Below are 24,869 nucleotides of genomic sequence, written 5' to 3' on the forward strand. Positions count from 1 at the left end.
ATGGATATGCAATTTGCTATCAGGATTGGTAGGTTAAATTTGTGTTCCCTAATCAAAATCTGGAGAGATAGCAACACTTGATGCCCTTGACTAATGGTGAGGAAACATAGAACATCAGCGTCCCAACATGAGCCATTGCATACATTTCAGACTTTCTCATCCTGAATGTAATTTTTTTTTTAAATACAATTTTCATTTCTGTAGGTGATGGTCCTCAATGTAGAGATTATGTCATATCACTGGGAGTTGTCAAACCTCTTCTGTCCTTCATCAATCCCTCCATTCCCATCACCTTCCTTCGGAACGTCACATGGGTCATTGTCAATCTCTGCAGGAATAAGGATCCCCCACCGCCTATGGAGACAGTTCAGGAGGTAAATGAAGAAATGCAAAGGCCAGATGGTATATTTTCCCTATGTTTATGCCTTAGATTTTCATGCACAGGGAATGAAATAATGTATATACTGATTTCATTGCAGGTATGAGATATTTAAGTAATGTATCATACTTAATTTTGACTCCTGTGAAATAAAAGTTGAGACTCTATGGCAGCTGAGTGAATGTCAGTCCACCCTAATTCAAGCAGAAAAATACAAAAGAAGAAAAAATCTCAGTTTTATTACTACATTGCATTGTTGGTTTAACACTAAAAAAATAAGGGATTGCTACAGATAAAACTGGTCTACTTATGTGCAAATGTTCTTGAGTGAATTTGCATTAAGTCCAATTGAAATTTCCCTTGATTCCTGACAAAATTAGTACTCTTAATATGTGGCATGCTTTGTGTTAAATCTGCTAATTAAAGCAAAGTAAAATCTTTGCTATTTACATATAATTTGTAAATGGATCTGAGTATTTTAAGTTTTAAAAAATCCTGTGTAACCTTTAATCACTTGACTGTGCAGAGAAATGTTGACTGTGAATCTTTAATCTTCGTAACTGATATCCTTTACAATCTTCTGCCACCTCTTGCCCTTATGGAAGGGGTACTTAGTGATTCTCCCTGCTAATGCCCCCTCCCTCCCAGTTTTAAAAGAAGATCTGTAATGCCTGAATTCAACAAACTTTATACTTCATACTGGTCATAATTTTCTTGACTAAATCTGAGGTCAAAAACTTTAATTTGACTCAAGTAGCTAAATAAAATCTTATTTTTACTTTAAACAGGTAAGTGAGACAATGACATCAGTTTTAAGAGTAGCTTTTTCATTTTTTTTAATAATGCACTAGTTTTTCTTTTTAATATTTTATTTATTTATTTATGGCTGTGTCAGATCTTAGTTGTGGCATGCGGGCTCTTCGTTGCAGCACATGGGCTCTGTAGTTGTGGTGCACGGGCTCAGTAGTTGCAGCGTGTGGGCTTAGTTGCCCTGTGGCATGTGGGATCTTAGTTCCTCGACCAAGGATCGAACCCACGTCCCCTGCATTGGAAGGCGGATTCTTAAAATAGCTATACTACATACTTGCATCTCCATTCTTTCAAGTTGACATATGTCATAAAGAAGGTTATTGAAAACAAATGTTTTTCCTTTAAGGTACATTAATCTCTGCCAGACTTACTTGAATATTGCAATTAGACATCTGAAATATTTTTTTGGTTTTTCAGATTGAATTTATCATATTTTTATTTTCCTAATAGAGATTCAAACAAACTTAATGTTGTTTTTCTTGCCCTGCAAATAGTATTTACTGCTTTTTTTAATCACAGTTATTCATTTTTACAAAGACATCTTTATCAACTCTAGTATTATTTATTGTTTGTCTTCTTTCCTCAGATTTTGCCAGCATTATGTGTCCTCATATACCATACGGACATAAACGTAAGTAAAGCAGAAGTTTAGATTTGGGATTTTGCTCTGGATGGGACTGAAAGGGTCTTTATTATTTTTTTTTAAAGGGTTATTTATTCTTATGCTTTTAATAAGTGTCAGCATATATCTTATTAAGTTGTCAAGCTTCCACAATGTATGTGGTTTTCAGAAACAGGATTAAAGTTAAATTAAGTTTGTATCTTACATCATTCAGATAGCAAAAATGCTAACTTTAGAGAAATTATCACATATGTAGTTAATTTAGTTATTTGTATCATAATAGTGTTTTAAAGTATTAATATTTATAAAGTGGTAAAAGCTTTATAAAGCTTCTTCATATTTTTTAAAAATCTCATTTGATTCTTAAAATAGGTAGGCTAGATACTATTGTCCCCATTTTACAGAGTAAGAAACTGGACCTCAGGGAAACATTAAGTGACTTATCCAAAGTTGCAGAGCTTGTAAGGGTCACAGTCAGTATTTAAAACTGAGATCTTCTGATGACAGATGGTGTTTACTTTCTATGAAAGCACACGAACGCCCATGCTACAACCTTCTGAGATACAGTATTGAAGGATATCAAGTATAGTTTTATTTTTATTTTTTTAACATCTTTATTGGAGTATAATTGCTTTACAGTGGTGTGTTAATTTCTGCTTTATAAAAAAGTGAATCAGCTATACCTATACATATGTCCCCATATCTCCTCCCTCTTGCGTCTCCCTCCCACCCTCCCTATCCCACCCCTCTAGGTGGTCACAAAGCACCAAGCTGATCTCCCTGTGCTATGTGGCTGCTTTCCACTCACTATCTATTTTACATTTGGTAGTGTATATATGTCTATGCCACTCTCTCACTTCGTTAAAATATGGAACGCTTCACGAATTTGCGTGTCACCCTTGTGCAGGGGCCATGCTAATCTTCGCTGTATCGTTCCAGTTTTAGTATATGTGCTGCTGAAACGAGCACTCAAGTATAGTTTTAAATGCAAAGGCATCTTTACATGATTTGTTCATTACATGAGATTTCGTTAAGCAATTACTATATATATGCCGGCAAATTTTTTATCAGGCAGGCTGAAAATTCTCCTGAATGTAGCAAGGCTAAAAGTTAAATTCTTCCACAGAGTAAAACAATGGATAGGGCTTCCCTGGTGGCGCAGTGGTTGAGAGTCCACCTGCCGATGCAGGGGACACGGGTTCGTGCCCCGGTCCGGGAAGATCCCACATGCCGCAGAGTGGCTGGGCCCGTGAGCCATGGCCGCTGAGCCTGCGCGTCCGGAGCCTGTGCTCCGCAATGCGAGAGGCCACAACAGTGAGAGGCCCGCGTACCGCAAAAAAAACCCCAAATAAATAAATAAATAAATTTCAGTTAAGTTTCAGTGAATTTAGAACTGATTCTGGTGTTGATCTAGCATTAATTTGGCTTCTGATGTTCCAACTAAGATCTCTTTCTGATTTGTTGTATGTTTGTGTTTTTATAATCCTATTTTTGTTTATACACACACACACGTAATATGTATGTATGTGGGTGTCAGAATTATGTGTGATTTACCATTGGGATGAAGAAAATGCATCTTTGCTAACATTTCTCAAGAGGCAATGTATAGTTCCTGTATAAATATTGAACTGCACGTTTCACTAGTTAATTTTAGGACTTTAAGTTCTTAGGGTGTCTTTTAAAGGTAACTAAAGTAACTTTTTATTTGTGAAGTGTTAGCCTGAACTGTCATAAAAATTAAGTGAAAACTGTTTAGTTATATACTGTCCTGTTTTCAAAATGGATGTAAAAGTGACTTAGCAACAGACATAAGATAATAAATATCTTAAAAGAAAGGGGGAGGAGGTAAACTTCTTTTTATAAATGTATTTGTTGTTATTGAATGCTAAATTTAGTCCTAAGCTTTCTGAAAGCCAAAATTAAAAGGCAAATAAGCAAAATATCTGATATTTCCATCAAGACATTTCCCCTAGGACATTATGGAATTGATTATAGGCAAATAAAAGCTTCCACCACCTATTGGTCTTGTTTATTTGAAAGCCAGAGGTATTAAAGTGATGAAGTACTGTAGTTATAAGTATGTTTATCGAGTTTAACAAACACAGGTTGTTCCACTTAAGCCAGAATTGCACAGAGAATTATAGGCACAGAGATGAAGAAGACATCGAGGCCCTGCTCTCTAAGACCTCAACATTAGTAGCAGGTAAAAAGAGTGAATGGAATGAACTTTTGTTAGTTACTTGCTATACTAAATCTGTTTCTATAATCTCCTTTTATCTTACCAGCACCCTTATGAGATAAGTTTTGTTCTCTTTATTTTACAAGTAAGGAGATTGAAACGAAACTTAGTCAAGTAAAATAACCTAACTAAGGTCATACAGTGGATAAAAGCCGTGGCTGAGAATTGAAGCCAAGTCCAAGGCCTATGCTCTTTCATACCATGGTCACATAAGCACACAATATGTGTACAAACAAACAAGAAAAGAAAAGTAAAACAGAGGAATGACCAAAATGCTAGGATTATGAAAGCACATATTCTCTCTGGCAACCAGAAAGCTTCATTGAGGAAGTAACATTTGAAATAAGCATTATAAGGAGATGGTGGTGGAAGTGGTGATAGAAGTGAAAAAGAAGATTATGTTAATAGTTAGCATTTATTAAGGGTTTTAAAGTGTGCCAGGCACTGTTTTAAGTACTTTTCATATGTTTACTCATTTATTCCTTATAAAAATCCTATGCGATTGGTAACTATAATTATCTCCATCTTACAAACAAGGTAAAAAGAAAACAGATAGTTAAGTAATTTGTCTAAAGTCATACAACTAGGATAAGAAGGATTTTGTCAAGTTGAAAAGGTCATTTCGGGTATATGAGGAGCAATAATAAGGAATCAAGAGAACACATGGAGGGTGTGGAGAATACAGGTGGTTAGTAAACCAACATGTTTGCTGGGGAGTTAAGTTTCAGGGTTTTGAATGCTGTTTTAAGGAATTTGGGCTTATCTTGTAATCAGTGCAGAGTCATTGAAGATTTTCAAATAGAGGAGTGGTATGCTCATGTCCGTTATAGTCAGATAACTTGGAAGAGGCAAGGAGGGTCTGGAATGGGGAAAGTTTGAGTGTAGGCTGGCCTATTTTACTATCATAATAGGTTTAAGGAAGTTGATGAAGGTATGAACCCGAAGCTAATGGTTAGGAGAGAGAAAGTGAGTTAGAACTTCAAGAAGAAAGGATCAAAGAGAAGGAGAAGTAAAAATTACTTTGGTTTCTAATTTGGCAATCTAAAATGGATAATAATGCCATGAACCATCAGGAGTCAAACGAACGGATGAGACTGGGAGAGGAAGATGATGAGTTTATTGTAGGACAGACACATTCATTCTGATTTATTTGTTGTTCCTCCGTAGTAATGTTTCTAGGAAGGAAAAGGCCATACATCTTTGAGGTTTTTCAGTACTTAAGAGATTCATGAAAATATGGACATGGAGTAAGGTTCAGAAAAGGGCTAAAAATTGAATTCTGAGGAATTCTCTGCATTTGAGCAGTGGTAACAAGGGAAAAGGAACCAGCCAAGGAGTTTTTTAAAGTAGAGAGACGGAAGCATAAATTGTGAAGCAAAGAGTGGGGAAAAAATAAGGCAGAGATTTAGCAGGTTCTAGATCATACAGAGTCTTGTATACCACCTTAGGATTCATGTATCCTCTTAATGTAGCTGAGAGGGAGCTACATTTTGGATTGATAATTTATACCAATTATGAGTGGAGTGTAGATTTTAGAGGAAAGTGGAGTTGAGAAGACAGATTGGTGTTGATTTTGTGGTATGAATGAGAGAAAATGAGGACCAGAACCAGAGCTTAGACATTAGGAATAAAAAGACAAGGGAGGACTGTAGAAATGTTTAGATGATAAATTTGCTGGTTTTGATATGGGTGAGTGAAGAGGGGAGTCAGGGATAGTACCCAACTTTCTAACTTGGGTCTTAGGGTAGGACACGACAGAAAAGAAGAATAGCAGCAAGGAGAGGTATAAAACAGCAGGACAGACTTCATTTATGAGACAGTCACTAGTGAGACTGCTGGAGAAGCTGTGTTAGGGTGTGGAGAGAATTAGGTGGTTTATGGACATTCATATGCCTTTGTGACATTAGAAGAATCACTAAATATTGACCCCCGAGGACTAGAGAAGAAATCTGTACTGATTCAGGTCAGTCTGTGTTCATTTGCTTTCTAGTTATTGTGCTTCTTAAAGTTAAGGTGCAATTGCAGTGATTCTGTAGCATTTGGTTTTCCTGTTCTTTCTGAAGTTGTTCATCCATGGCTTGACATGCCCAGATAATTTTGAGTATTATCTAACTTTTGATACAAATCTACTGCTGTTACAAATGAAGTTAATCAGTTGTAGCAGATTGGTTATGTGCTGAGACTTGATGGTTAGTGACACTTGATGATATGTCAGGGGTCCCTGAGACCACCTTCAGGTTCAGTGATTTGCTAGAAGGAATCACTGAGAAGCTTTTACACTCATGCTTGTAATTTATAGCAAAAGGGTACAGATTTGTTTAGGGAAAACTCAGTCTTTTCCTTCTTGTATAGGGAAAAACCCAGTTCTTCCCTACGGTGCATATCTCTCCTGTGTGTCTCCTTCACTACTCGTACAGAACACTTCACTACTCATACTTCTTGTCACCAAATGTGTTGAGCAGGGCTGGAGGATTCCCCACAACAACAGGCAAGTCTCTCTGACCCACTAGGTGTCCTACAATTTAATTCAGTTCCTACACTACCCAGAAATAGTGTCGGATCCCACAGGTTAAGGACTCAGTCCCACATGATGGCCACCTCTTCCCCCAGCCCACAGGCACACTTCAGATGCCTGTCACAAAGTCACAAGCCCTGTGCTTCTGACCACCCAGCTATAGATTAGAGGTTTCAAAGACCCCTTCCTTGGGTTCTATTAATTTGCTAGAGCAGCTCAAAGATCTCAGGGAAACAGTTACATTTACTAGTTCATTAAAGGATATGATAAAAGATACAGATGAACAGCCAGATGAAGAGATACATAGAGCGAGATCTGGGAGGGTCCTATCCCCGTGAAGTTGGGGTATGTCAGCCTCCTGGTGTGGGTGTGTTTGCCAGCCGGGAAGCTTTTCACACCCCCTACTGTTGGGATTTTATGGAGGTTTCCAAAGGTAGGCATGATCAGTTGTTAACTCTGCTTCTAGCCCCTCTGCACTCTCTGGAGCGTGAGGAGCAGGGCTGAAATTTCCACGCTTCTAATCATGGCTCGATCTTTCCGGTGACCAGCCTTCATCCAGGAGCCCTCCAGGAGGCCGTCCAGAGTTACCTCATTAGAGCAAGAGATGCTTCTAGTGCTCTTATCGCTTAGGACATTACAAGGGTGTCAAGGATGGGGTCAAAGACCAGATATTGGAACAAGAGATGCTCTTAATGTTCTTATCACTTAGGAATTTATAAGGTTTTAGAGCCCTGTGCTAGAAACTGGGGGCAGAGACTAGTATATTTCTTACCATTTCACAAGATTAAAATCAACAAAGGCTAAAGGTACATAGGGCAGAGTTTAGGAGGACCCAGGTGCAAGTTTCCAGTTGTCCTTTCCCAGTAGATTGGTAAGGACAATGCTTTATTCTCCCATGAACCATGTGTGGCGACACATATCAAGTATTAACAACCAGGAAGCTCCTGAACTTTGATGTGTCCAGGGTTTTTACTGGGGAGTCAGTCACATAGGCTGACTGACCTTAACTACTCAGTCTCTATCCCCTCCCAGGAGTCAGACTGATACAGTGTGGCCCAGGGTCTCAGGAATGCAATGTTATTAAGCAGGATAATCCCAGGGCTCAGAGGTTATCTTGAAGGAGCTGATCAAGGACCAGTCCTTTCTTTGGAATGTATAGGATTTGAGCACCCTGCGCTTACTCAGTTACCCTTTACTGCATATAAGGGTAAGTATACAGTTTTAACTTGGTTCAGCTCTAGTTGTCTCTAAAGCATGTGTGATATTAACATTCCATAGACATTCTACAGACACCTACTAGGAAATGCTGTACATGTTAATAGCAGTTTTCGGTAAGGGTGCCTAACAGGACATTATTTGTTAGCATATTTACTGGAGGTGGTAAAAATTGGTAAAGCTCTTTGAGCTGAGTATATTATTGTTTGGAGACTTCGGATTGCTAGAGATTTTCCTTTGGTTCATAAGATACCAGTTTTCAAGAAGTTTGTTCAATACATTGACCCTTTGAGTTGCCTATCTTTTCCATGTATATATGTGTCTCATACTGTGTGTCTAGAGATCAGCTTTCTAGCAGTCTTCAAGTACATGAATTATTGCTGAAGTAAAAAATTTTTAATGTTTCTAGCCCAGAAAAGCAGACATAGTGAAAAATAAAGTAGCTCAGGATTGCCAAAGACTTCACTGGCACATGATTAATCTAACTATTAGCTGGAAGGAAAAGAGTACACCCACTGACTATTAGTGACTGTAAAAGCCAGGCATTTTACCATAGAAATCCAGAAAAAGGGAAAAACCAACAAAAAAGAATATTGGAGGAGGTGTAAAATAGCAGAAGCAGCTCAGATGGGAAAAGGCAGCAAAAGGTAAAATTACAAATGTCAAAAGACATTGAGGGCCTCCCTGGTGGCGCAAGTGGTTGAGAGTCCGCCTGCCGATGCAGGGGATACGGGTTCGTGCCCCGGTCTGGGAGGATCCCATGTGCCGCGGAGTGGCTGGGCCCGTGGGCCATGGCCGCTGGGCCTGCGCGTCCGGAGCCTGCGCGTCCGGAGCCTGTGCTCCGCGACGGGGGAGGCCACGGCAGTGAGAGGCCCGCATACCGCAAAAAAAAAAAAAAAAAAGACATTGAGCAGCTGTTAGCCTGATTATGGACATGAGGAAAGCAAACTGATGAAGATAGAAAAAACTAGAATAGCCTGATAATCTTATGCTGTGAATTTCAAAGTTTTAAAGCATTTTTAAAATGAGATTTTCAGTGAAGCCCCAATATATTATAAAACAAAATTAAAGAGAGACTAGAAGAGTCTTTACAGCTTCAGGGGGCCTGAGACCTAGCTATAGCTTACTTTCCCCCACCAGCCTTTGAGGTGGTGTAATGAAGATCTAACCAAAAACCATTAATTGATCTCAGCTTAGAAATCTTAAATATTTCATTTTTCTAGGCTACTGTATATTAGAAAAGAATGGTTTTCTGCTAATAGTAGGGAGCTATAATGGAAAAAAGTTACCTTTCATTTAGCAGCTTCCTAAAACATCACAGGCCAAGGCAACCCAAGTATTGTTCTGCACAGTATTCCATTTTGTGGCTATGGTTTATTCAAACACACTATTTTGGGTAGGCATTTAGACTGTTTCTTGAATTTTGCAAATATGAATAATGTAGCAGGCAGTAATCCTGTGTGTCTTCATATTACTGGAGATAATATTTCAGGGTAAATTCCTAGAAGCAGATTGCTAGGTCAAAGAGTGAATGCATTATAATTTTTGTTATACACTGCCAAATTCCCTGCCTTAGGGGCTGTGCCATTTGCATCCCCAGCAGCAACATACAAAAGTGACTTTCTTCATGGCCTTGTCCATGTGTTGTCATTTAAAAATTTTTGCCACTCTATGAGAAACTGTATCTCTTTTATTTTTATTTATTTATTTATTTGTGTGGGGGGGTGTACACGGGCCTCTCACTGCTGTGTTTCACTTGTGAGTGAAGTTGACCTTGATTTCATATGTTGAAGAACCATTTTTACATGTTTGCAAATAGTCTGTTCATCTTTATTGCTCATTTCCCATCAGATTTTTGGTCTCTTTTCTTTGGCTTTTAAGAGCTCTTTATGTATTAAGGACATTAACTCTTTATTTGTGATATATTATAGCCAAATATTTTCCTAATTTGTCCTTTAGCTTTGATATATCTTGCCATGCAGTTTTCTCCTTTTTATGTAATCAGAGTTATCAGTCATTCCTTTTGTTGAATCTAGATTTTTTCCTGAGTTATAGATTTTTTTTTTTTTGGCGGTATGCGGGCCTCTCACTGCTGTGGCCTCTCCCGCTGCGGAGCACAGGCCCCAGACGCGCAGGCTCAGCGGCCATGGCTCACGGGCCCGGCTGCTCCACGGCATGTGGGATCCTCCCGGACCGGGGCACGAACCCGCATCCCCTGCATCGGCAGGCGGACTCTCAACTACTGCGCCACCAGGGAAGCCCTATAGATGTTTTATTATGTTAAGGAAATATCCGTAAAATCCCATTTTGAGTGTTGACATCAAGAATGAGTGTTGGAATTTTTCAGTGTCTATGGAGATGATTATATGATTTTCTCTGTAAGTCTATTAATATGACATATATTGATGTTCCTAAAATTGAACCATCCTTGCATTCCTTGAGAAATCCCACTTGATTATCATATATTATTTTCTTACTGTAGTATGGGGTCCTTTTCACTAATATTTTATTCAGAATTTTTACATCTCTATTCACATAAGAGATATTGGTCTACAGTTTTTTATGCTATCTTTATTCAGTATTAATATTGTATTTATTGCATTTAAAAAGTTTAGGTATTAACATTATGCTTCATTTGTTTTCTATGCTCTGGAACAATTTATATAGCCTGAGGTCTATCTGATCTTTGAAGATTTGGTAGTTTCCCCCTTGAAACCTTTTGGGTCTTGATACTTGTGTGATTAGTCCCCTGATAATTTCCTCTGTTTTTGCTATTGAAATTGGCTTGTTTAAGCTCTCAATTTCTAGTGAGGTTAGTTTTTTGTAAACTACTGTCCTAGGAAATTATTCATTTCATCTAGGTTTTCAATTTTGCTTGCATTTAAGTATGCAAAGTAATCTTTATGATTTTTTTGTTTTAATTTACTGTTTCAAGAGTTATTTTCTTCATTATTTCTTATTTTGTACATTTGTACTCCTCCTACCACTTCTCTAATTAAGTTAACTAGGACTTTTTTTCATTTTTTTTGAAGAACTAGGATTCTGATTTTTAATTAGATCTGTGGCTTTTCTGTTCTTTACTTCATTACTTTCTACTTTTGTACTTACTGTTTCTTTTTGCTTTCTTTTGGTTTGCTCTGTTCTTTTTTTTTGACTGTGTTGGGTCTTCATTGCTGCACATGGGCTTTCTATAGTTGCGATGAGGGGGGGCTACTCTTCCTTGTGGTGCGTGGGCTTCTCATTGCAGTGGCTTCTCTTGTTGTGGAGCACGGTCTCTAGGCGCGTGGGCCTCAGTAGTTGTGGCTCGTGGGCTTAGTAGTTGTGGTTTGTAGTCTCAGTAGCTGTGGCTCGAGGGCTCTAGAGCTCAGGCTCAGTAGTTGTGGCGCACGGGCTTAGTTGTTCTGCGGCATGTGGGATCTTTCCGGCCCAGGGCTTGAACTCGTGTCCCCTGCACTGTGCCACCAGGGAAGTCCCTGCTCTGTTCTTTTTTTAGCTTTTTATTTGGAATCTATTTTCATTCTTTTAAGTTCTGTTGTATACATTTTTAAGGCTATGAACTTGCCTTTGAACACTGCTTTAGGTAAATCCTACAGATTCTGATATGTGGTGTTTTCATTATAATTTTTTAGAAAGTTTTTTCTGTTTTGTTGTTTTGTTTTAATCCAAGAGTTGTTTAATATAAGGCTCTTAAATTTCCATATGGTATTTTGGTATTTATTAATATCTAATTTTATTGCCTAATAATAGTTTTATAATATTTCTGCTTTATGTAATTGATGTTTTCTGTGGACCTAATAATATTTTTGTGCTCCATATGCAAGTTTATTATCTGTTATCAGGTTTAAATGTCAATGTATATTTATAAAATCTGTATCCTCACTTTTTATCTACTTGACTTCTCATACTGACAACAGTGTATGAAAAATCTTTTATCAGTATATTTTTATTTTTTTCTTGCATCTTTTTTTTTTTTTTTCTTCTTTTTGCGGTATGCGGGCCTCTCACTGTTGTGGCCTCTCCCGTTGCGGAGCACAGGCTCCGGACGCGCAGGCCCAGCGGCCATGGCTCACGGGCCCAGCCGCTCCGCGGCATATGGGATCTTCCCAGACCGGGGCACGAACCCGTATCCCCTGCATCGGCAGGCGGACTCTCAACCACTGCGCCACCAGGGAGGCCCTTTCTTGCATCTTTTTATTTTCTCCTGTGTAGTGGTATTTACAGGTTTACTTGGTGAATAGATGTTTTTAACAGTTACATATTCATTATAAATTGTGGGAAATAGCTTTACAAAGTAGCCTTCTTTATTCTTTGTAATACTTTGTAGAATGAATTCTACTGGTCTGCTAACAGGATTGCAGTCTCTGTTTTGTTATCATTTACTTGGTGTACCTTTGCTTGTCCCTTTATTTTTAGCCTTTTTAAATGACTGTTTTAGGAGTGTCTCTTGTATACAACATAGAATTGGGTTTTGTTTTAGGAGCCAATTTGAAAATCTATTTCTTGTAACAGGTGAGTTAAGCCTGTTTCATATTGTTTGATATGTTTGGTTTCAATTCTGTCCTGTTATTTTGTGTTATAATTTCTGTGTGTTTTATTTTCTACTTAGTGTTCTTTCTTCTCTCTTTTAAAAGTTTCTTTTGGTATTTAGGAATGTTTGTTTTTGTTCTAATGTTACCTTTATTCTTATACCTTTTATAATTGCTTTTGTTTTTTTACTGTCTGGTTTGATAGGTTTAAATGGTATTTTTTGACTTCTGTCTTTACCCATACATCAAGTGATGAGCTTATTTCTATTTTCTCTTTTCTCTCACCTCATTCTCCCATTTTTGAATCTAGGTTTGTGTCTTTTGCCCAATTTGGGAAGTTTTCCGTCATTATTTCTTCAGATATTTTTTTTCAGCTTCACCTCTCTTTCTGGGACTCTACTGACATAAATGTTATTATATCTTTTGTTATCATTCTACAATTCCCTAAAGCTCTGTTCATTCTTTGCAGTCTTTTTTTTTCCCGCTCAATTGGATGATTTGTATTGAACTGTCTTTGAGTTAGTTGATTTTGTTTTTTCTTTTCTCCCTTCTACTATTGAGTCCTTCCAGTGAGTTTTAAATTTTAGTTACTGAGTTTATTAGTTTTAAAATCCATTTGGTTCTTCTTTATTTTCCCTATTTCTTTGCTGAGACTTACTATATTTCATTTGTTTCAAATGTGTTCATAATTGCGTGCTGAAGTATTTTAATGACAGTTACTTTAAAATCCTGTCAGATAATTCCAATATCTGCGTCATCTCAGTGTTGGCATCTGTTGACTTTCTTTTCGTTTTTCAGTTGAGGTGATCCTGGTTCTTGATGTGATGAGTTATTTTCAGCTGTACCCTGCATTTTGAGCGTTATGTTATGAGACTCTGATTTCTATTTAAATCTTGCTACCTGTTACTGCCAGACTTGGTAGTAGACAAGCTTCATTCACACACACAGCATCTGTAGACACCTTCCAGCAAGGAGGCTTTCCTTGTGGGGGTAGGATGGTACATGGGTGGAGTTCTCAGGCATACCTTCTGTCCTCCCATTTGTCAAGTGCAATATTTCAATTTTTCTGGTACATATAACATTTAAATTATTCTTCCACTCTTATCTTCACATTTGTGTTAGTCTTTGATCTACAGTGAAATATTTCTTCAGTTATCTCTTAGTTGAATGAAATTCAACCTCTGGTAAAGGTGTCAGCAAATTTTTCTGTAGAAGACAGATAGTAAATCTTGTAGGCTTTTGAGCCACATGGTCTCTGCCCCACTAAAGTGGAGTAGTTTTACTAGGATAAGTTACTTTAAGCTCTTCACTCTGCTCTCCTCTGAAGTCTCACATAGCCTTAGGGCAGGAGGTCCAGACAAAAGGTAGAATTTAGTTTTTTCTCTTCTTACAGGTAATTTGAAATTTGTAGCATTCTCAGACTCCTAGTAATGTTGAAGGTGCAGGCTATATGTGGTTTTATTTGCTCTTGTTAATCCATATACTTTTTTGAAGATTACATAGAGATTTGAATTCAGGTGACTGCTGTTATTTTAGAGCAACAAATGTCTTTAATATGAATATTCTAATAGGAAACATCTCTGGATTTCACATGAGATCAGGCCTATGCTTATATTCCTCTGTGAAGACACCAAGGAAAACTACATATAAGCTCTTTGACTTTGAATGAGTCAACAAACCTGAACCTGTTTTTTGTTTTTTATTATTTGCAAAATTAGATGGATGTAAGGCATGGTTTATACTGTATGCTCTTCAATTGGGACGTTTTTCAAGAGATTTACAAATAATTAATTTTTTCCCCAAAGTTAAAATGTCAAGTCATTTCTTTTATGTTTACTTTAATAGTCTGAAAAATTACGTTGCTAAACATGTTTAAAAACTAACATGGATAAATGATCTCTTTGGGCTCTTCTAAACTGGAAGCAGCATGATATATTGGTCTCATTCTGTGTATAAAGTGTTTCCTTGTGATTATTGGATATTTAGTTTGTGGGGGCAGGGAGAATTACTTTTCTGCCTGTTTTTAAATTTATCTACCTAATATATAGATATGGAAGTTGGGGTAGAAGTTGTCCCAGACTTCTGTGTCTCACTTTTGTGAAGAGTGGCCTGAGGTAGCCATTGAGAGAGTTTTATTTACTATGTAGTAGATGTATTAGCTTAGCAGATATTTTTGCTACCAAGCTAAAACAAAATTCAGTTACTTTTTATGTCACCATTCCATAAGTGTGTTATGTATCTCAAACCTTCAAACAAATACATTAAATGGTAATTCTTTTTTATTTCCTGAAGATTCTTGTGGATACTGTTTGGGCACTGTCATACCTGACAGATGGAGGTAATGAGCAGATACAGATGGTTATTGATTCAGGGGTTGTGCCATTTCTTGTGCCCCTTCTAAGCCACCAGGAAGTGAAAGTTCAAGTAAGTACTTAAACATTTTTTCTTACTTGTGTAAAGTTTGTATTTGCTATAACCAGTTAACTTGTACAACCAGGCTTCAGTTCTGTCTATAAGCACATTTCTTCAATATTTCTTGTGCTATTTTACTGAATCTGCTTTTGTTGATTTCTAAATCTTCATCTCATCCAGATTCTTTGCTGAGTTGCAGACTCATTTAGCCAATTGTCCTTGAGTCCTTAGACATATCCTCTAAGAACTCCATTGTCATTTCAACCAGACAAAAATGAACATACCATCTTCTCCCACAAACCTGCTCCTCTTCCTATATCCCCTTTCAGTGGACAGCATAGTCCAAGCTAGAAACCTTGATATTCCTCCTCTTGTCTCCCCTCCATTACAAAACCCTGTCAATCCTTATTATATAGCTTTCAAATCTGTTTTCTCCTTGTATCTAGAGCCACTGATTTAGTTCAAGATTTATTTTCTTTCCTCTGATTAATTGCAACAGCTTCCAAACTGCATTTTCTCCTCTCCCTCTCGTTTCTCCTCACTCTAATTAGGGGTACATGGCTGATAGATCTGTTCATCCCACTTCTGCCAAAGTGACTTTCTAGATAGAAATGTGTGCCCGTTAAAGGCCTTTATTAAAATCTTTCTGTGGTGCCAATTTACTAATAGGTAAAAATAGCTGTTAAAAAAGGACCTTTACAATTTTTACTTTAATATTTTTTCCAACTATTTTCCACACAATTTTTCTATATAGTTCCAGTTTTCATAAGACTATTGCTTAAAGTTCAAAACTACTTTCCAGTTCTGTGAAATGATTTGTGTAAGAATGCAGTAAATTTTAATCATTCACCCTTTGCATTTTTACATTTTCTCAGTATTATAAAAAACATAGTATCAGTTTCATCATAAACAAATTTATAGAAAACATTTTATCCCCACCCCAGACAGCAGCACTCAGAGCGGTTGGCAACATAGTGACAGGTACCGACGAGCAGACCCAGGTTGTGCTCAACTGCGATGTCCTGTCACACTTCCCAAATCTCTTATCACACCCAAAAGAGAAGATAAATAAGGTAAGGCGTATAACAGCCTTGTCAGTGCATTTCTTTCTCTTTGTAGATCTCAATTTTGACTGCCTTCTTGTTTCTGTTTCTGTTCCTGTTTGCTTGTGATTCTCTTCAAAACCACTCTAGTTGAGATGAGAATTATTTCAAATCACCTCTGCAGTTACTTTGTTTCAGTTTTTAATTGCTTGCTATTAAGTGCTGCCATGATCATCACAGAATAAAATTATTTGTATATTAACCAATGTTTTTATTTCAGTAGATTGAGCAGTAGCAAATTAGTAGCCACTAGGTGAGAGTACATATAAAATTTTCCATTGGGTGGCCGGTATCTTTTTTTTTTTTTTCCTTTTTTTGCTGGTGTGTTTTATAAACACATAGATCATAGATCTATGATAGGTCTAGAAATAAATCATAGTTTAATCTCCCTATGAAATTAGATTGAACGAAAAACTGCAGTGCCTAAATTAAAGGATCATTAAAATTGCTTTTTTTAAAAAAAAAGATTTTAAGCTTAAGATACAATCTTACTGTTAAATATGTACTTAAGTACTTCAGTCTTCATGTCTGGCTTATTTCACATTGCATGTTTTCAAGGTTCATCCATGTTGGAGCATGTATCAGAACTTCATTCCTTTTTATGGCTGAAAAAATATTCCATTGTGCCTATATACCATATTTTGTTTATTCATCTATTTGTTGATGGATACTTGGATTGTTTCTACCTTTTGGCTACTATGAATAGTAATGCTGCCAGGAACATTGGTTTGAGTCCCTGCTTTTAGTTCCTTTGGGTATATATCTATGAGGAGAAGTGTCAAGTCATATGGTAATTGCATGTTCAAGTTTTTGAGGAACCACCAAGCTCTTTTCCATAGGAGCTGCACCATTTTACATTCCTACAAGCAATGTTATGAGGGATCCAGTTCCTTTTTAAAATTATTATTATAGCCACCCAGTACTGTGAAGTGGGGTCTCGTGATTTTGATTTGCATTTAATTTAATACAGTTTTATCTGCCTGAAATGCCACTATCCCTCAAACTAACAAAACTGATCATTTCTTCTTTGTCATAATTATATTTATATAGTTGCATGACTATAATTTGACAGTTGGATTCTTTTTAAATATTTATTTATTCATTCATTCATTCATTCATTCATTTTGTCTGCTCCGGGTCCCAGTTGTGGTATGTGGAATCTGAGTTTCCTGACCAGGTATTGAACCCAGGCCACAGCAGTGAAAACGCCGAATCCTAATCACTAGACCACCAGGGTACTCTCCTACAATCTTTTCATTGTAGAGGAGGACGAAGATACACATTTGACACTAAACTTATAATAAACCTATTTGTTCGTGACATAAATCGTTTAAGGTTACAATAAAATTTGTCATATAGACCATCCTAGACTAGTTAGAAGCTTAAGTTCTAAATATATCTTGCAAGTAAAAAATTTTTTTAATTATTTATTTTCTTTATATTTTTGGCCGCACTGGGTCTTAGTTGTGGCACGTGGGATCTTTGTTGAGGCATGCGGGATCTTCCGTTGGGGTGCTCTGGCTTCTCTCTAGTTGTGGCATGCGAGTTTTCTCTATCTAGTTGTGGCGTGCAGGCTCCAGAGCATGTGGGCTCTATAGTTTTGTGGCACGCGTGCTCTCTCGTTGAGGCACGCAAGCTCAGTAGTTGTGGCGTGTGGGCTTAGTTGCCCCATGGCATTTGGGATCTTCCCAGACCAGGGATCGGACCCACGTCCCCTGCATTGGAAGGCAGATTCTTTACCACTGGACCACCAGAGAAGTCCCTGCAAGTAAATATTTTTACAATAAAATAATTCACCTTTCTTAGAAGTAGTTTTAATGCAAAGTATTAGGAAATTCAGTCTTCTATTTATTTCTATCATCTGTCTTTTAGAGGGAGCTCATGCGCCAAAAATACAAGGTCCACGAGTAAAGACTTTTGTCTGTTTTTTTCACCGCCATATCACCATTGTCTAAAATAGTGCCTCCGGTATAGTCCTAGGTATCTATATTATTGAAGGTTATGCTAGGTTAATGGGCCCAGATATTATGGATAGAAGTTTCCTTATATGTTTAAAATGGGAGATTCTGTATAACCTAATCACTCTTAGATGTGTTTCCCTTAATGCAGCTGAGGTGACTTGTTACTGTATATATAAACTACATTAAAATAAAAATATAAACACATTAAAGATACAATTTTTCAAATAAAGTTACCCTTTATTTTGTTCAATTATAGGAAGCAGTGTGGTTCCTTTCCAACATTACAGCAGGCAACCAGCAACAAGTTCAAGCTGTAATAGATGCTGGGTTAATCCCTATGATTATTCATCAACTTGCCAAGGTCAGTCATTGTTATGAGTTCATCATGTCTGTTAATATATTATAACCAAGACTGTTTGACCAAAAAATTCATTTTAACATTTCTTTTTTAACCTTCAGGGGGACTTTGGAACACAAAAAGAAGCTGCTTGGGCAATTAGCAACTTAACGATAAGTGGCAGAAAAGATCAAGTGAGTTTGGAAAAAAACTGTTAATAGTTGTTAATACTGGAAAGCATACTACTCTCTTAGGTTTAGGAGTTGTTGATTGTTTATTAGCACTGTACTGTGTTCTTTTGGGGGGAAAGATAATTATATTAATAAGAGTATCTCTTCTCTTCTGTTGTCTAGGTTGAGTACCTTGTACAGCAGAATGTAATACCACCATTCTGTAATTTACTGTCAGTAAAAGATTCTCAAGTTGTTCAGGTGGTTCTAGATGGTCTGAAAAACATTCTGATAATGGCTGGTGATGAAGCAAGCACAATAGCTGAAATAATAGAAGAATGCGGAGGTAAGAGGGTTGATTAAAGAAAAATAGTTGAGCACTGGAACTCTGAAACATTAGTTCCTTTAAAGACAGCTAATTAGAAAGAAAACTTAGGATATATTGCTATTAATATTAACATCATCCAAGGATGCTGCTATTCTTTGTTTGCTATATTAGTAGTCCAAGAAGATTTTCCAGAAAACAACCGGTTGTGAAAGTCACGCCATAACATTCCTAGAGATTGACAATGCTTTTCAGGAAACACAAATACTCCTCCTGGAGTCACATTGCATAAGAGCAAATTAAAAGCTCTGAAAACCACTATAATAGAGAAACTTACAGGCTTTGTTTAATCCAGCATTTCTCAAACTCCTTGACAGTAAAACACTTGTTTTCATGTTATACCTATTATCATGTGATTCTGTGGACCTCACTTTGTGAAATATTATTCCATATATTGGAATAGGTTATGGAAAAGGTTAATGACTTCACAGTCATCTAGATATTTTGTTTCAGTCTTATGATTGCTAGAACTCCATGCTAGGGATATTACTACAGAAATTACTTTGAAATTTTAATAAGAAAAAACTGTGATTTGAAATACTATATCATTATTTTCTCTGGTAATGACATATGAAGCATATATTTTAAAATTCTGTTTTTAAAGGTGCCTGTTCAATGTGTACTAAATTGCTCAAACCTTAAATTAGCTTATCTTAATGTCATATTTTATTTTATACGTTTTGTTGACTAATTTGTTTGATTATACTACCGAGTTTATTTTTTTAAGAGAAAACAAATGTGATAGCATCATAGAATGTTCACACTGGAAGTATTTTCTTAATAACAAGAAGAAAATATTCTGGAGATGTTAAGGAGTTTTGTCCACGGTCAGGGGAAGTAGTTAGTGATAGAAGCATAATTAAAAGCCAAATCTTCTTACTGTACTACTATTAATTCACTGTTTATTTTGTTTTAAGATGTTTTACTTTTTAAATAATTTGAAATGAACATTGTAGTCCGGTTCAGAACAACTTAACCCAGAAAGTTTGAGCTTGTTACTCCAGCTTTTTATCAAGATAGTTGCTTCTATGAGCTAAATACTTATAATTAGGATACATATTTACTTAGCATTTTATGATTTTATAAGGCACTCTACATCCATTATCTTTGACACCTATTTTCCCATTTTTCTGGTTTGAATATTACTATATAAAAAATGAAACTATTTCAAAATAACTTAGCAAAAAAGACATTTCAAGGAAGAATATTTATTACTAAGGATTTAATAGACTTATGTACATGATACATGGAGTAAATATATTGGGAATATAAATAAAGGCATTCTATAGTTACTTTTCTGAAAAAATATTTCCCAGATTCACTGTAGCTATAGGACGTAAGCACCCTATTCATTTTTTTTTTTTTTTTAAGAAATTATTTCAGGGACTTCCCTGGTGGTCCAGTGGTTAAGACACTGTGCTTCCACTGCAGGGGGCATGGGTTTGATCCCTGGTTGGGGAAGTTCCACATGCCCCATGATGCGGCCAAAAAAAAAAAAGAAATTTACTTCAAAATTTAAAGTTTTATCTTATATTTATATCAATCATTAAGTAACATTTGGAAAACAAACAGAAGGATAAAAATTACTGTATGCAACAGTATGATTATATTAAAGGAGTCCTGGGGGGGGGGTGGCAGAGATCTTGGTTCTAGTTCTGTCACTAACTTGCCGTGTAACCTGAAATAAATCCCCTTACATCTCTGTGCCCCAGCTCCCTCATCTGTCAAATGGGGTGTTTAGGTTTTTTTAAGCTGCCTACCTCAGGGACCAGGATACCTCTAGGGCTTCTAAAGAGGAAGAAATTAGTGGGATGCTGGCCCTCTAACCAGAGCAGCTCAGGGTTTTATCTGTATTTTAGATGAACTGTCATCTTTGGAGGGTGGTGGGAGGGTGTTCTGAGTTCTTTAGGATTTTCCATGATTACAATGAGCACAATTTTTATTAGTATGTGCCTAATTATTTTGACTATTTTATTTTTATCAGGTTTGGAGAAAATTGAAGTTTTACAGCAGCATGAAAATGAAGACATATATAAATTAGCATTTGAAATCATAGATCAGTATTTCTCTGGTGATGATGTAAGTATATATTAAAGTATGATGTGTCTACATGTACATTAAAATCTATACATAAAGTAAATTTTCTAAGAATTTTTCATGACTAAATTTATACTGTATTTCTGTCACCTTGTTGCTTTTGTAGTTTGTTAAATGGGAAGAAATGGTAATTATAGAAATGATGTATGTTCAGATAAGTAAAGTAAATCTACAGGTACAGGAACTAAAGCATGGGGCAATTTTTAATAGTTAGATTTCTTAATAACATTGTTGATTTACTTAAAATATTTTTTAGGTGACAAAAACATTCATATGGAATTCTCTCCTAAGAAGTAAAGCAATTCTGCTTACACTGTAATGTATAGTATCTTAACATAATAAAGACTTTTTTCTTGTTTATTATAGATTGATGAAGATCCTAGCCTCATTCCTGAAGCAACACAAGGAGGTACTTACAACTTTGACCCAACAGCCAACCTTCAAACAAAAGAATTTAATTTTTAAGTTCAATTGAGTGCAGCATCTTTCCCACATTCAATATGAAGCACCACCAGATGGCTACCAAATGACAAGAACAACAAATACAAAAGGCTCCAAAACATACATGCCTCTTTGTTTTGATGCTTCTAAAGCAAGCCATGTCTCAGTCACTTTGCAGTTGCCAAAAGTCACTATCCACATGGACTGTAAATGCATATGCATGATTTCCTAAACTGTTTTAGAATTCTCCTTAACAATCTCAACTACCCTATTTTTCCCTGTTCCCTGGTGCCACACGCTGACAACCGCAGTCTCCAGTTTAGAATATTCTGTAGTGGTGGCATGTCAGCTGCCCACTTGATATTCCTTTGGAAAATGGTGCGCTATGGATCAAGACACTTTGGTATGACACATACACATGTTGGAAGACTTTAAAGAGGTGCAGTCTGATCTGAGCCTCCATCATTGTCCTCCACAAACATATTTTCATACTCTTTATGTGGAAGAATAGATTTTAAAGTACAAGCCAAATGATTTTCATTGGTGGAACTGACACAAACAAAAAGTAACTTAAAAAAAAGAAACTTGGTTATTGATTTAAACAGATAAGTTTTAAAAAACTGTACTTCATCTACCAGTAATTGATGTGTTTATTATCTGCCTCAGAAGCCAGGGTTGGAGGAAGAACTTTAGCTATGGATGGTAATGCTTTCGCCATTATACCTAATTTTTGAGAACAGCAAGCCCTATTTGACCACTCACTTCAGCCTGTGTGTTCCTGCTGTTTTGAAGTAATCAAATGCTGTGCATGGTATTTTACCTGAGCTGCAACCTGTTACGGACTTGAACTTCTGTTTAAGTTGAAAGCAAGAGTCCCTGACTATAAAGAAAAAAATAAATAAATAAAAACAAAAACAAAAAATTCTGAAGTACCCATTGGTGATATTAAAAAAGAAAATCTTGCTTTCAGCTTTCAGGAGTTAATATTTTTCGTTTTAAATTGATAAATTGGGTATGGTTGATTTATATTGGGTTTAAACTGTGGAGCTTTCATGTTTACTGTAATTTAGTCTTAAAATATTTTTTACTTAGTAACCAGTGCTTTTGATAATGTGGTTGGCAACAAAACAACAACTATTTAGAAGTATCATAAAACTTCATTCGTTGATTATTGGAAAGTTCATTCAGATCCTACTCTAAAAGCATATTCACATATAAAAAGATTCAGACAAGGATCTGCATAGAGGAATAATCTGCAGTTATTTAACATAAACCTGATTTGCAGTGATCTTTAAGTAATTCTGCAAAATCTGGTATTGCTATGTAAAGTCATTGCTTTTGGTAAATTGTCTGACCCAGCTATTCATGAAAGAATTTGAAATTTTTTAAACGAATAATTTGTGCTGTCACAGGAATGGTTTTGTTGCTATTGTTTACTGGGTATAATTTCCCAATGCATTGATGTGAAGGGATAGAAAATCTAAACTAATTTAGTTATCCGATGGGGGGGGTGTGTATTTACTGTGATGAAGATGAGACAGATGCCATCAGAGCTTTGTGAATCAGCGGGGGTGTTTTCACTGATAAACAACACATAGCAGGTGTGCATTCATTACAAATATATGTATCTGCCAAGGTGGAGCCACTTTAAAGAGTGAGTTTTGTCTTGTATCTAAAGTGGATACAAGAGTATGTTTAAACTGCAAGATTTTTACTTGCTAGAGAATCTGTTTTAATATAGTGGTTTGGCCTCTGATTATTTATAGGTTTTATAAATTTTAGAATCAATTTCTCTTTAAGGTGGCTCAGATTTTTCAACTCTTGTGCACATAAAATTGAGTTGAAGTTCATTGTGCCTTTTTTTCTTTATCCAAATTTTGAGTTAAAGCTTCATATGGTAACTGCATCCTGTTCAGTAGTCTAAATTTTTGAAACTGTGTGGTGTTCACTAAAAGTAGGAATAACAAAGTCAAAGCTAATTAAGGTCACAAACTTCGGTGAAACCCTTGAAGTCCAAATCTTCTCAATATTGTGAATTGTACCCCTTCCAGTTTACTTTCTTCTGGACTCTCCATACTTACTGACAGTTACCTTTTAAATTTTGCACACATTGAAATTAAATTGGGCCTCTACTGTGCCGATTCCTATTTCCTCTTGTGTTTTAAGTGCAAACTAACATAAGTGAACATTAGCATCAAGTAGTGCAGACATACGTATGCATTGGCTTGATCCAATTTGTTGTGACCTTATCAGTTTGGAAATGGAAATGCAAAATTTCGTAGGTAAAGGAAACTAAGTATATTGCTGCACTTTTAAGTTTTCAAAACAGTGTTGAAAAATTGCATTGTTTTTATTTTTTTTTAACTCAGTTAAAAAAGACTAAAACATTCTTTCAAAAGAGGCATCTAAATGTGTTCCTAATTTTGTATATGGGCTTAGGTTTTGTAACCAATAAAAAAGCTGCTATCAAATATGATAAAACATTGAAGAACTTATTTTTGAAAGTATCTTAATTTCCTTTTGCCTTCATCATCACATGGTGTTCTCTCTATGTATCTCAGGTTTAAATACCACAACTCATAGAAAGCCCATTTGAGATGATAGTGTAATTATGACTTTCATAAAACAAAAATTCAAGCTTTATTTAAGGCCTGTCTAATCCTTAAAAACAAGAACTTTGGAAGACAGTCATTGAAGTAAGGTTGAGGCTCTAAATGAAATCTTGGATTCATTGAAAGAACAAAGGAGGAGCCAAACCTTTTAGTATACAGGTATTTTTACTTTCATATAATGACACTTCAAAGTATTTCTGAAAGAACTCAGTATATAAGTAAATAAGTTACAATACTGCTATTTAATCTTGCCATAATTTACTTCAGAAGGGTTGTCCTTCTGAGGAGATTAATTAATTAATTATTGCAAGTAAAAATTTGTGAATGTCAGTTGTCTTACAGTGATGGTTATGAATTTTCTTAACTCTAGTTGAACTGGGGGTTTTAATTAAATCTATTTGGAGAAAGGGAGTATAATTTCTGTACGTTAAGCTGTAAGTCTTAAGGCATATAGGCCAAGGAGTTCTCTCTTTTACCCACCACTCATTTGTCTAAAGTGTAAAAGGAACTCTTCATATAAATGTTGTACTTAGTTAAATAAGTGAAAAACAGTGGTAGAATGCTTCTCAAAAGAACAGTATATAGTTGAGGTCCTATCTGTACATACCTATATACAGTTGACCCTGGAACAACATGGGTTTGAACTGCATGGGTCCACATATGTGTGGATTTTTTTCAATAGTAAATACTATAGTACTACACGATCGGCAGTTGGTTGAATCCTCGGATGTGGAACCACTTACACAAAGGAACTGCTGTATGGACAAACTGTGTATGTGGAGCGCTGACTATAACTTACAGGCGGATTTTCGAATATGTGGAGGGTCAGCCCCTCGAAGCCCTGCATTGTTCGAAGGTCAACTATATAGGTGGGCTCAGTACTCTATAAGAGAAAGTGTTTAGGAAAATGGATGTGGGAATGCAGCCTGTTCACATCCTTAGCCTCTTCATTTGCCCATGAAATTCCTCAACTAACTTTAACGTAAGTCGGGGTTTTTCAAACCCTTCAATATTGACATTTTAGGGAATTCCCTGGCAGTCCAGT

General features: G+C 36.3%; 1 protein-coding gene and 1 non-coding gene across 3 annotated transcripts in view; one reads left to right on the forward strand and one right to left on the reverse strand.

Moving 5' to 3' along the window:
* KPNA3 (karyopherin subunit alpha 3) overlaps positions 1-23,693 on the forward strand; it is a 90,367-nt gene extending 66,674 nt beyond the window's left edge. For both annotated transcript variants that reach the window (XM_060079681.1, XM_060079682.1), the window contains exons 9-17: positions 205-374; positions 1,776-1,820; positions 14,599-14,730; positions 15,663-15,791; positions 18,039-18,143; positions 18,242-18,313; positions 18,473-18,635; positions 20,659-20,753; positions 21,138-23,693. In XM_060079681.1, the coding sequence (XP_059935664.1) occupies positions 205-374; positions 1,776-1,820; positions 14,599-14,730; positions 15,663-15,791; positions 18,039-18,143; positions 18,242-18,313; positions 18,473-18,635; positions 20,659-20,753; positions 21,138-21,236 (1,010 nt within the window). In that variant the 3' untranslated portion in view covers positions 21,237-23,693. The remainder of the gene's footprint in view (positions 1-204; positions 375-1,775; positions 1,821-14,598; positions 14,731-15,662; positions 15,792-18,038; positions 18,144-18,241; positions 18,314-18,472; positions 18,636-20,658; positions 20,754-21,137) is intronic.
* LOC132477820 (U6 spliceosomal RNA) lies at positions 2,674-2,780 on the reverse strand. The gene has a single exon (XR_009530326.1). It is a non-coding gene; the product is annotated as a U6 spliceosomal RNA (small nuclear RNA).
* Positions 23,694-24,869: the final 1,176 nt, after the last annotated feature.

The sequence above is a fragment of the Mesoplodon densirostris genome, chromosome 17 (genome assembly GCF_025265405.1).
Source record: "Mesoplodon densirostris isolate mMesDen1 chromosome 17, mMesDen1 primary haplotype, whole genome shotgun sequence".
NCBI classification, from domain to species: Eukaryota; Metazoa; Chordata; class Mammalia; order Artiodactyla; family Ziphiidae; genus Mesoplodon; species Mesoplodon densirostris.